The sequence below is a fragment of the Mustela nivalis genome (assembly GCF_964662115.1).
Source record: "Mustela nivalis genome assembly, chromosome: 4".
NCBI classification, from domain to species: Eukaryota; Metazoa; Chordata; class Mammalia; order Carnivora; family Mustelidae; genus Mustela; species Mustela nivalis.
In genome coordinates, this window is record NC_139023.1 from 67,782,978 (window position 1) to 67,795,246 (window position 12,269).

Here is a 12,269-nt window from a genome sequence, read left to right on the forward strand (position 1 = left end):
AATTTTTGGCATGACTCTTATGGGATTTCACAAAAATAACCTGGGGAATTTCCTTCTTTTTTCTCCTTTCCAAGAACATTTTAAATATCATTGGAATTATCTTTCTTGAATGTTTGAAAGAATCCATCTGTGAATTCTTAGACACAGTTCTCTGTTTTTGACATTTTTTAGAAAATCTGCTTCATTCACGTTTTCGAACGTATTGGGATATAATCTATTATTTGGTCATATTAATGTCCTCTCAATCTGCAGCAGTTTCCCGTGCGTTTTTCCTAATTCTGGATGTCTTTATGCTTTCCGTCTTTTTGCCCTGAGCAGGCTGCCCTGCGCCGTGCAGCTGCAGACCCTCACCTTGGATCCAGCCCGCCCATCCTCCTCAGCCCCTCCCACCTCCTGTTCTCCTAGGTCCTCTCCCCGGAGGCTCCAAGCCGAGATGTGATTTGCTTTGTGCTCTTGCTGCATTGAGGACACAGGTGTTCGGGATCTACATCATGGGCTGCCCTGCCCCCAGGTTTTGCTGGGTCAAGGCCTCCTGGCTCTGCTTCCCAGACTTGGAGTAATCCCGGTTTCACTCCTATTTCCTAACTCATTCGTCGTTAGGGAGCTTTACAGTGGTCTGGGAGGTGGGGTTGTTCCCCAGGCCACCTACTGGCGTCCGTGGGATGTGGCCTTAATCCTTCTTTGCTAATGCATTGAGGTTATCTGTGCAGTTTGGCGGGGTTTTTCCAGTCATAAGATGATGTGTTGTTTTGAATTTATGCTTCTCTTTTTTACTGTCGTAAAATATTCATAGAATAAAATGTGAAACTCCGACCGTTTTTAAGTGCCCTGTCCGTGGCACATTGTTCAGCAACCGCCCCCACCGTCCACCTCCAGAACGTCCTTGTTTCCCGGACAGTGCTCATCAAACGCTGGCTGCCCACGCCCCTACCCTAAGCCCCGACTCTCACCGTCCCCTTTATGTCGCTGTGATTTGGCCTACTTGGGGGACCTCCTAGGTGTGGCCCCACTGTACTGGTCCCCTTGTGTCTGGCAAGTTCCACCCCCATGGTACTTTGAGGGTTCATCCCGGTGGTGGCGAGTGTCAGAATGTCCTTCCTATCAAAGGCTGAGTGTTGTCCCCTCGTGTGGCCAGGCCACATGTGGCCGTGCGTCTGTCCATCCATGGACAGCTGGTTATTGTGACTCGTGTTGCCTTCTGTTCTTTTGGGCACGTGCCTGGGAGAACACATGGTGATTCTGTGTTTGGTTCTGAGGACCTGTCACCCTCGGCGACTGCACCGGTCTACACACGGGCTTCCAGTTTCCACACATCCTCACCAAGGCTTGTTTCCTACTTTTTTTTTTTTTTTTTAAGATTTATTTATTTTCGCGACAAAGAGCATGAGGGGGCAGGGGTAGAGCCCGACATGGGGCTTGATCCCACAACCCTGAGATGGTGACCGGATCAAGACCAAGTAAGGGTCAGAAGCTTGACTGACCGAGCCACCCAGGCACCCTTCTGTTTCTTTTAAACTGTTATTATTTTTCAGTAGTCATGGGTGCAAAGTGAGGTCTCACTGTGGCGTAGAACAACATTTGGTTGCTTTTTGTAAACATTCTGTGAATCTGAAAAGGACTCATGCTATTTTGTTCAAGGTTTAGGTTTGGTGTGAACCTGGTTTGTAACCTGCTGATCATTTTCTGTCTTTAAAGAATCGAGAGACACAGGTGTGTTCGTCTGTAGGCCTTCCTCTGCTGGCTTTCCAAACAAGGCAGCTTGACATTCATTTGCCGGCACCCGGCTCTCAGAGTGCACGGTGGTCCCTCACGCTCATGACCACCTGGGGCTCCCTGACCTGAGGGCAGCGTGGTCACATGCCTGTGTGCCCGAGACATTTGCTGAGACATTTGCTGAGGCCGCTGCGGAAACAGCCTGGGGAAACAGCCTGTGGACGTGTGTTCTACAGGGTGGAGTGTTTGTTTTAATAGGAGCGTTGTGGAGGGAGGGGGTGGCAGTGTCGAGGCTCCAGGCTCCAGTGCTCTCAATGAGCTGAGAACTGTCACATTGTTTGCACAAACCTCTGGGATGCTGTGACCGCTGGCCTGTCCCCAGAGGGAGAGAGGGCGTGCATCCCCAGCACTCCCAGTGACCCCGGTGCCATCGCAGCTCTCTGTTCCTGGGACTCCCGGGGAGGAGCGGGCATTTTCCCTGCAGCACGTGGGTCAGGTCTTCTTGGACAGCTCAACTGCCAGAGGAATCATGATTTGGTCCAAACCCAAACAAAGGAAGAAGGAAGAGTTGGCGTTTTGGCAGGGGGTCCCCAGAATACGCAGGAGGGCAGCAGCTTGGCAGTGTCAAGCAGCCTCGTTGCCGTAAGCCTAGCCTTCAGGAATCCGCAGTCCGCAGAGCCTGACACTTAGGAGAGGTTTGCTGTCTGTGTTAAATATATTCCTGATCATTTACCGTCTCTGTAATTACCGTGGGCAGAACATTGTCCCATTTGTGTCCCAGCCTGTTATTGACTGGATGGTGCTGACAAAGAATTCGGCAGCTACAAATACCTCGTCTAGCCATTCTGCCGTATTCCGTGATGAGCTGTGGTAGGTTTTCCCCAGATGCTGGGAGTTCTTTAGCAAAGTGACCGTGTCACCAACAAAGGAGGTGGGGGGGGGAGGACTTGGTATCTTCATGACACTCCTTTTATTTTCTTAGGACATTCAGTGGAACTCCAAGGCCCTCTCCTACAGAGGGTGCGAGGCCGCCTGTGTCCTCACACCATCCCTGCAGCCGGAGACAGGGCAGAGGGACCCAGTGGCAGCTGAGACCCATGTCCTGCCTATCCCACAGGGGTGGGGGTGGCGAGACCTCAGGGGATGTGGTTTTAGTGTGGATGGAGCCCAGCTGGTTAATATTTCCTTTAAGTTCAAGCTTTTTGTCACCTATGTAAAAGATCTCTGTAAGTCAGACTCGTTCACAGAGATTCTTCCCTTATGCCTTCTTCTAGAATTTTTGTAATTTTAGCTTTTACAGTTAGGTCTATGGTGGAGCTTGGTGTAACGAGTGAGGTAAGGGAAGAAATTTACTCATATACTTATTTGCTTGTTGTTGTGCTCCCTGTGAGAAAACTGTCCTTTCCTCATTGAGTTATTTTTGCATCTTTGTCCCAAAAAATCAGCTGAACATATATGGGTGGGTCCATCTCTGGGCTCTGTTCCATCCCATCGACCCGTATGTCCACTCTGTTGTCCATAGCGCACTGTCTTGATTATAGGAAGTCTTGAAGTCAAGCATGTAAGTTGTCTAGAGCTGTTCACCTTTTGCAAAGATGTTTTTTCTATTCTAGGTCTTCTTCCATTTCCACATGAATTTAGAATCAGCTGGCAAATTTGTTCGAAAAAGCTTGCTTGCATTTCCTTGGGATTGCACTGCATATACAGACCAGCCCAGAGAAGGCTGACATCCCAGCAGCCCTGTGTCCTCGAACGTGGTACACCCCTCCATTCACTCTGGTCTTCTTTAATTCCTCTCAACAGTTCTGTGGCTTTAGGTAAAGCAGACTTGCACATCTATTAAGAACAGAGGCATAGATATTTTATGTTTTTGTCAGTATTTTTAATGGGATTATTTAAAAATTTCATTTTCCAGTTGTTGGCTGTTCGTATATAAAAAAAATCCATTTATTGCTTATTAATCTTGTATCTGGTGACCATGCTAAGATCATGTATTGGTTTTAGCAGAGGTTTTTTGATGTCGTTTATTAATAAGGGCAACTTCTTCCCTATTAACCTTCATGCCTTCTCTTTCTTTTCTTGCCTTAATACAGGGACTAAGTCCTTTAGTGCAAAGATGAGTGGGATCGGTGAAAGCGAGCTTCCTTTGCTCACTGCTGAGCCAAGAGAACAGTGTTTTAGTATTTCATCACGGACTAGGACATGAGCAGTAGAGTTTGCTGAGATTTTATCTGTGGCTGAGTGCATGATACATTTCCTTTACAATTTTAGTTTGTTATTTGCCCCATATCTATTGAGCACGCAGACATGCTAGACACAGCTCTAGGTTGAGGGGTCGCAGCCACGAGCTGGTCGGTCCTTGCTCTCGTCGAGCTCACTTTCTGTTGGCAGAGACTGACAAGAAAAAGCAAGCAAACAAATTTAAATATCATTTCAATAATGGTACCTGTGGGGACACAAACCTGGCCAATTGAGGACTGTTTTCTCTTCCCTCATTTTTATTTTGGGTTCATATTCAGATCTGTAATTTGTGGTGTCACCTCAGAATTTGTGGTGTCACCTTAGAGTCCTGGGTCATGCTTCCTCACCAAAAACTTACCCCAGCCCCGTTTAGGGAAAGCTGGTTCTTTCTCCAGGTTTCTGAGGCCCCGCCTCCATCACCGGCCATGTGTCCAAGTCCTGGGTGGGAGTGTTTGTGGGGCGGTGGATGGGCTGTCCTCTCTGATCCCGATTTCTGTATCACAGTGCAGCTCCTAAGGGCTGTGTGCTCGGGCCATTTTCTTCCTGGTTCTTTTCCTGGTGTCTGTCCTGGCCTTTAGGGCATCTTTAGCTTTTCTATATGCAAAGCTCTTAGCTTGTCACATTTCACAGAATTTCCTTTTTAACTCTTGGGGCTGCGACTGAGACTCACTCTGGGGAGAAACGAAAGCTTCATTATGCAATCTCCCCAGCCACGAACAGGACAAGTATCTGTATTTATTTAGAATAGTTTAGTTTTCCACTAAATTTTGTAATTTTCCTATAGATGTATTTCAAGGTAAAAAGTACTTTCCACTTTTAAAAAATTGACTTTAATGTAAATATCACATGGTATCCTGGAATGGGAAAGGGCATTAGTGGGGACAGCAGTGACATTAAATAGTCTGTAGGTTGCTTCCCAGTGTTGCCCCTGTGACGATTTCATTAACTGTGGTGAATGTATCATAGCAAACCTTAGAAGACGCTGGCCAGGGGCGTGTAGGAGCCCTTGTACCTGTGTGACGTCTGTAAATCTAAAACTATTTCCAGATGAAGTTTTAAAAGTCAACAGTAACTTATATGTTACTTAAATACACATAATTTGAAGTATGTGTAACGTACCACAAGTGAACGCATCCATGGTAGTGACCACTCTTATATGGGTGACCAATGCGCACGAGTGGCCCCAGAAAAGCCTGTCTGGGTTAGGATGAGGGGGTGCCCCTCCCTGCACTCCTGCCCCCACGGAGACAGCAAGGGGCCCGGCTGTGGGACCCCGAGCACAGAGTCCACGTCCCTTTTGCAGTCAGAGACCTGGACCTTGGAGTTGGGGGAGAATGGTTCCGTGTCTGTTTTTTCATCTGTGGGGGCAGTGGGCAGCTACGGGGCCAGGCACCACACCCCTCCCCGCCAGCTCCCATGCTGGGACCAAGCTTGCTGCAGTTTCTGCTCTGGTGCTGGGCACATTTCTACTTCCCAGCCCGCTGGGTCTTCCGGAGGCATGTTCTGCGCAGCAGTGGAGACCATGCAGGGGAGGCTGGGGGCCAGGGAAGCTCGCCAAATGGCCCTGTGGACGCCCCCAGGCCGGGTGCCATGCCGGCAATGAGGGCTTTGCAGCCAGCTGGTGTGGCACAAATCCATTCCGCTGTGGAGTGACCTCCACTTTGGGTCCCCTCACCCCTGGCCTTGGGGAGGCCAAACAGGCCCCCAGAGCTGCCCCTCCATCCGATGGGCCAGGCCCTCCCTTGACTTTCCCTAAGCCTCAGGCCAAATGAATCAGCCCAGAGCTCAACTGAGGGCCAGAAGAAGACACCAGGAACCCTGAGGAGTCCCTGAAACTCAGAGCCAGAAGGGCCCTGGACAACACCCCGCCCCCCACCTCCAGGCCCACCCTAACGTGGTAGAGCTCAGCACACAGCTGGCGCTCAGTAGATGCCTTTTTCATCACTAGCTCTATAGCTCATGTGCTGTGTTGGAGAAGCAAGCGCACCCCACCCCCCGCCCTCCCCCAGCTGTCCCACACCTTCCTTCCCAGGAGGGAGAGGGGGGACACCAGGTCACCAGCTCGGCTTTGGGTATTTTTTTAAAGAGGATTTTATTTCAGAGTGTGTGAGTAGGGGAAAGAGGGGGGTGGGGGGACAGGAGGGGGAAGGCATCTCAAGGAGACTCCGTGCTGAGACCGTGACCTGAGCCGAAACCAAGAGTCAGATGCTTGACTGACTGAGCCCCCTAGACATCTCCCCCAATTCTGCTTGAGTACACCAGACTCTCTCAGGAGGGAGGAAGAGCAGTTGGTCACTCTCACTTTAGTGTGAATTAGCGAGTTCAAGAGGGAGGGTTACAGAAAAGTGGGACTTGGCACTGTTCGGAAAACTGTAGCTGCTCCCTGGACTGTGGGGTTTGCTCCTGCCTCCTCCACATTTGCCAGAGACGACTGCCACGCAGGAGGCAGAGAGATTCTGCTTGCTTCTCTGGGCAACTACTAGCAGAGTGTAGAAGTGACTCTCCTCTATGACCTGCTTTTCCTTGAATCGCTGGCATCCTATCGGCTTTATCAAACTGGGCAGGTGTTTCTGAAAACAGACCCTGAGGTTTTAGTTTTCTGTTAGTCCGGATCTGTGCCAAGTGCCCAGTACAGGAGGGCTCCCTGACCTCACAGTGACATGGTGGCCTTGGCACCCCACACTCAAGACGCTGTGGGAGTTTCTAGCAGCTAGGAAGGCCCACAGGGGGTGGGCATGGCCCGGCCTGATGAACGTCTAGTTCTCAGCCCAGAACACTCAACCAAAGAGTTGTTCTCTTTCTCTCTCTTTTTAAAGATTATTTATTTATTTATTTATTTATTCATTTATTTATTCAATAGAGAAAGAGAGAGAGCGCGCACTAGCAGGGGCAGCGGCAGGCAGAGGGAGAAGCAGACTCCTGCTGAGCAGGAAGCCTGAGGTGGGACTCCATTCCAGGACCCTGGGATCAGGACCCAAGCCGAAGGCAGACGCTTAACAACTAAGCTGCCCAGGCGCCCCCCAAGAGTTGTTCTCTTGCCATCAACAGCGAGTGGTCTTGCAAACGACTTCCTCCACTCACACGGTTGGGCTCAGTCCTGAGTAACTGGTGGGGACAGTGTATGCCCAGAGAGCAGTCGGAAAGGGAGTGTCTCCAGGCTCAGGACTGCATAGACCTGTGCGGGAGCCGAGGAGGATGACCGTCTGGAAGAGCCAAGACGTGGAGGTGGGGACTCAGAACCCAGAGTTACTGAATTTAGGGAGAAGGGGCAGTACGGAGTTGGGAGGGGACCCTTCTGGAGGGGAGCAGTGACATTCGTGCCCACCTGCATGGACTTGACTGAGGGGGTTCTGTGCATTTCCACCTCACGGTTTATGGCCAAGGCATGGGCGCAGCTGTAGGTCATCACGGGGTTGGAGGCCAGAGGCCAACAGAAAGGTGTGCGGAGGAAGCATGCAGGCGTGATGGGGACGCTGCCTCGCTCCTACTGGCCAAGCAGGGGCGCCCCAAGGAGCTGACTGCCCCTGGCTGAAGTCCCCCCCACTAATCCCCCCCCCTCACTCCTGACAATGCCTTCAATGTGGGACGGCTCTGCTCCCAGGAGCCATGGAAGGGCCGGGCTCGCCGCCGTGCCTGCTGAGCTGGAGCAGTAATTACATGTCTCTGTCCTGTGGGCCGAGTCCCAGAGGGCGTCCGGGGGTGTTTGTTGTTGCCTGTGAATCAGGAGCTCATGAGAAAAGTGGTGGCTGGTGCGGCAGAGAAATTAGGGCCTTGGTGCTCCGACATACAGCCTCCAGCCGAGCCCTTGCCCATGAGCCTCTGGACACCTCGGCCCCGGGGCTGCTCCCCAGCCAGGTGTTCATGCCTTCAGACCAGCCTTCCACCACCTTCTGGAGGCCGAGCTTCTAGACACAAGACCCGGAGCAGACATGCCAGCCCTGGCCACACAGACACGGCCACACATAGACGGGCAGACGCACGCACATGTAATCACACTTCCCCACCGGCACAGACCTCCTCCCTCCCCCAACGCGCACAGGCCAGGCTTTCCTCTGGGTGGAATCCGCCAGAACCGGCAGGGGCCAGCACCAGGAGGGAAGGGGCAGAGATGGAGGGGACCCGAGCCTGGGGCCTGGACCCTCAGTAGGCAGCAGCAGCTGCCAGGGGAAGCTGGCCTGACTCACCACCCTCTGTCCCCAGGGGCCACAAAGGACATGGGGAAGATGCTTGGAGGCGATGAGGAGAAGGACCCAGATGCAGCCAAAAAGGAGGAGGAGCGCCAGGAGGCCCTGCGTCAGGAGGAGGAGGAGCGCAAGGCCAAGTATGCCAAGATGGAGGCCGAGCGTGAGGCCATGCGCCAGGGCATCCGAGACAAGGTGGGCGCGGGGCACAGGGATGATGAGACTCTGGACAGGGAACCCCACACCTCACCCCCCTGGATCAGACCTCTCTCTACCCACTCCTTGGCCTGGTTCCTTGAAACAGACCTTTGCTTGGTGCACTCCCAAGCTCCGGGAGGTGGTGCAAGGGGACGGGAGCGGGGCAGAGAGGTCTGCACACCCCCAGGAGCCCATGTCTGCTGCACAGGCCCGCCAGAGTTAGGGCTCACCCCGTGGGACACCAAGTCTTTCCTGCTCTCCACAGTGGGCCTGGGTCCCCTCCTCATGGCAGGATCTCCCAGACTCTCTGGGCCCAACGGTGGCTTCTGCAGGAGAAAGCCTCCCATCTGGCTCCTCCTGGAGCTGTCCCCTCAAACCCCCTCCCCAGGCCTCTAGGGAGACACCCCCACCCAGAGTGGGTAGGTGCCAGGCTGCCCAGGGAAGGGGGCTCTCAGGCAGGCCCTGGGTGGGCAGTCATCAGGATTAGGGGAACGCACCTGAGCAGCCACAGAGGGTCCTCATAGCTTCTGAGGTTCGCAACAGAGCGTTGGGGGAAACGGGTCTGTAGACTGAGGTCTGGCTTGGGGGGGCCTTGGGCTGGCAACCACAGTCTTTCTGGGGATCATCGGGGCTACCTTCCCCAGCAAGTGCGGCAATGAGTGAAAGCATTGTGCCAGGCACAGACGGGGCAATCGAGGCCCAGTGGGGAGGGTGCAAGCGAGGCTGAGCTGGCAGCAGGTCACGCACTCAGCACAGTGCTGGAACACCGGGGGTCCATGCCCCCAAGGGCATGTCCATGGCCCACCCTCTGTGGCCCATCCAGCAGCTGGGTTGGAAGTGTGGGAGAGAGGGCACGTGCTGGGGGAGCTGATCCACCCCCACCTGGGGGAGCCAGGCTGGGGGCCGGGTGAGGAGATGGGGCCTTCCCCTGGGGACCTGGGAGTCCACCCAAGGTCTTTAAGGCCACCCTGTCCCCAAGCTCCCACCTCCATGAGAGATGCCTACAGCCTGGCGGTCGCTGGGTCCAGGTGCCTGGGTAGGAGACTCGGTGGGGGGGGTGTTGCCTTGCTGGTTCCTTCCTGCCCCTCACCCCGATGACCCTGGCTCTGGGTTCTGAGAGAGGCATTCCCAGACGCTGCAGATAAAACCTGCTGGTAGGGGACTGGGTCTCCTCAGGAGATGTCTGTGGTCCCTGGCCCTGGACCATCTGATATGCCCAGGCTGCTGGATCTAGAGCCTAGAACCCGGTATCTTCCCACCTGCCAAGTGCTGCCTCAGTGTACCCAGGGAGGGCCGTCCCCACCCATGAGGTAGGGGCCAGGCCTCCCAAGGTGGGGTGGCATAGGTGGGGTGCCTGCACACCTCTAGGCTACACGGGGCCCCCACATTGACAGGGATGGGGGACCGCAGACCTCAACATCCCACCACTGGTCACAGGACACCTCTTCTGGGGAGCCCCAGAGAGCTCCAGCTGGTTTTGCTGTGAGAACCCCTGACAAGCACCTGCTGCCTCCTGGGTCAGGCAGCCCAGGCTGGGAGGGGTCATCCCTGTAGGGGTCAGGAACAGGGGGATGCTGCAGAAGGGGAGGAATCAAGAGACAGAGACAGATAGATGCCCAGGCAGAGAAGGCTGGAGCAGCTGTGCTCTGAAGCCTGTCTGTCTCTCTGTCCGTCTATTTGTGCACTCGGTGATGGGTCCTGGGGGATCTGCCCTTGAGCCTCACAAAGAGGTCACAGTGTTTGGACAGGGCTTGGAGCCCTGGGGTGTGCAGTGGGGGCGTCTTCCCCATCAGGAGGCAGATGCCAAGTGAACCCCTTCCCCTGAGCCCCCACCTGGCCTGCTGTTGGTGAGAGATCATGAGCTCAATAGGCTCCAACTCATTTTATCTTTAACATGGAAACCCCTTCTGTCCCTCCTCACTTCAGACTGCCCCTGGGCTCCTGTTTCATCCCGGGCCCCAGCCCCAGGCTTGTGCTGACTTGTGCCCATTGCGCCTGGGCCTCCTTGGGTCCATGTTGCCAGTGCCCCAGGGCCTTTGCTTGGTTGCTTCTCCCTGGATGTCTCCCGAGGCTCCTCCCTCCCCACTCCACCCTCCACACAATCCTCCCCCACTCCTGCTTTCTTTTGCTCCCCAAACCTACTTTGATCTGACCCACTCCTATTTTTCACTTGTTTGCTGTCCATTGCCCACCCCCACATGGCTGGTGGAAGCTTTGGCTATTTGTGTCTGGCTCTGTACCTGTTGGCTAAAACAGAGCCCAGTCCAATAGGTGCCCTGCCAGAGAGTGAGTGAGGGAGTGGGTACTCGAGTGAGCATGAGCTCAGGGTCCTCTTCCTCCTTGTGGGGATCTGGTGGGAGCTGTCACAGAAAGAGGCCTGGGGGAAGTGGGAGGTGCCTCCTCCAGGAGAGCAGCAGGTGTCCCGCTGCTCCATGGACAAGCAACACTCAGGGAGCTCTCCCAAGGATGGACTATCTCCTCCAGACCCCAGGCTTGGGGTGGCTCTGTGGAGAGCCACATCCCTTGGAAGAGCCTCAAGACCCCCTCTCTCCCCACATGAGCACCCCTACCCCGGATCCCCTTGGCTGGGTGCCTTCAGCTTCTCTGCCACCCCTGGAGGCTGAGTCTCGCCCCTGCCCAGTGGAGGACTCTTTCCTGTGCACATCTGGGTTCTGTTCCCATGGGCCCAGTGGGGCACGGTGGCATCGGCTGAACCCAGAGGCAGGGGTCAGAGCACCAGGGGCTCTGACCTTACCTGGCAGCCTAATCATTCTTCCAGCTATTGTGGGATTAGATAGGATGAGTGGGACTGTCCCCAGAGGGTCCACCTGCAGGGAAGGCATGGGTGTGAGGACACCTGTTGGGGTCCACCTGGACACCACAAACTCCATCTGCAAGGCAGGAGCCTTTCCTGTGTGGCTACAGAGATAAATGAGACAGTGGTCACCTGGCCAGGAACTGGGTAGGGGGTGGTGCTGGTGCTGGGCAGATGGGGACGATGGTCTGTCCCTCCATACATGGGTCAGAGGCAACTCAGTAAGGGGTCTGACATGTTTTGGATGCTGGAGCCCCAGAAGGCCCAGGCTGTCCGAGTGCCACCATTCCAACCTCCAGAATGTGGCCCCTCCTATGAGCTCCAGGGCCCTGTGAAAATGGAGGAAGCTCAGAGTCCGAGTGGAGGCTGTGTGCTGATGGGGTGGGGTGCAGGGCTGGAGCTGACCCCCTTGCTGAGTGAGTGAGGGCAGGGCACCTGCCTGCGTGGGGGGATCCCCTGTTCCCTGCTGTACCTATAGCACCATTGAGTCACCTAGCCCCCGGTCCTGCCCCTGAGAGGTCTGTCTGCCACTCAAGGCCCCTGGGTTCTCTGCAGAGCCCTCTTCCACTGGCCCATGTAACCACTTTTTTCCTCTTCCCCACAGGTGGGAACCCTGAACCCTCTTCAGGTGTGGCTCCCCCAGGTTACGCTCTCTGACCCCCAGGCACCAGACGTGACTTCCTCCAGTCCTCCCCTGGTGCCATGTACCTCTAGGCTTCCTGGGGGCTGGTCAGAAAAGGAGCTGCTCAGTCCAGGGTGGCCCCCAGATGGGTGGGGGGGCCATCAGATGGCGGACATAGGGGCCAGGGTCATGTATCCTCTGGGGCACCCAGGTCCCTCGGCGACCTCATCCAAGGAAAGCAGAAACAGCCTTTTAGGATGTCTCACCTTAGGGCTGGTGGGCATAACTTCCTTCTCCTGACCCCATCGCTGTGTACCTGTGAGATTGACTCACCTGTGCTTATTTGCCTATGTGCTGCCTGGTTTACATATGCATTTCCTGATTTGCATACTCGCCTGGTTTGCATGCCTACCACCAGGTTTGGAGACCCTCAGCTTTGAGCCACAACCACCCTCCTCCCAGCACCATGCTGGTGGATCTCAGACCACCAGGTCCCCCA

The 12,269-nt window shown here is 54.7% G+C and overlaps 1 protein-coding gene across 1 annotated transcript in view; it reads left to right on the forward strand.

Annotated features, from left to right (window-relative positions):
- CPLX1 (complexin 1) overlaps positions 1 to 12,269 on the forward strand; it is a 34,745-nt gene that overhangs the window by 17,836 nt on the left and 4,640 nt on the right. The window contains exon 3 of the mRNA XM_082727212.1: positions 8,155 to 8,330. Within this exon, the coding sequence (XP_082583338.1) occupies positions 8,155 to 8,330 (176 nt within the window). The remainder of the gene's footprint in view (positions 1 to 8,154; positions 8,331 to 12,269) is intronic.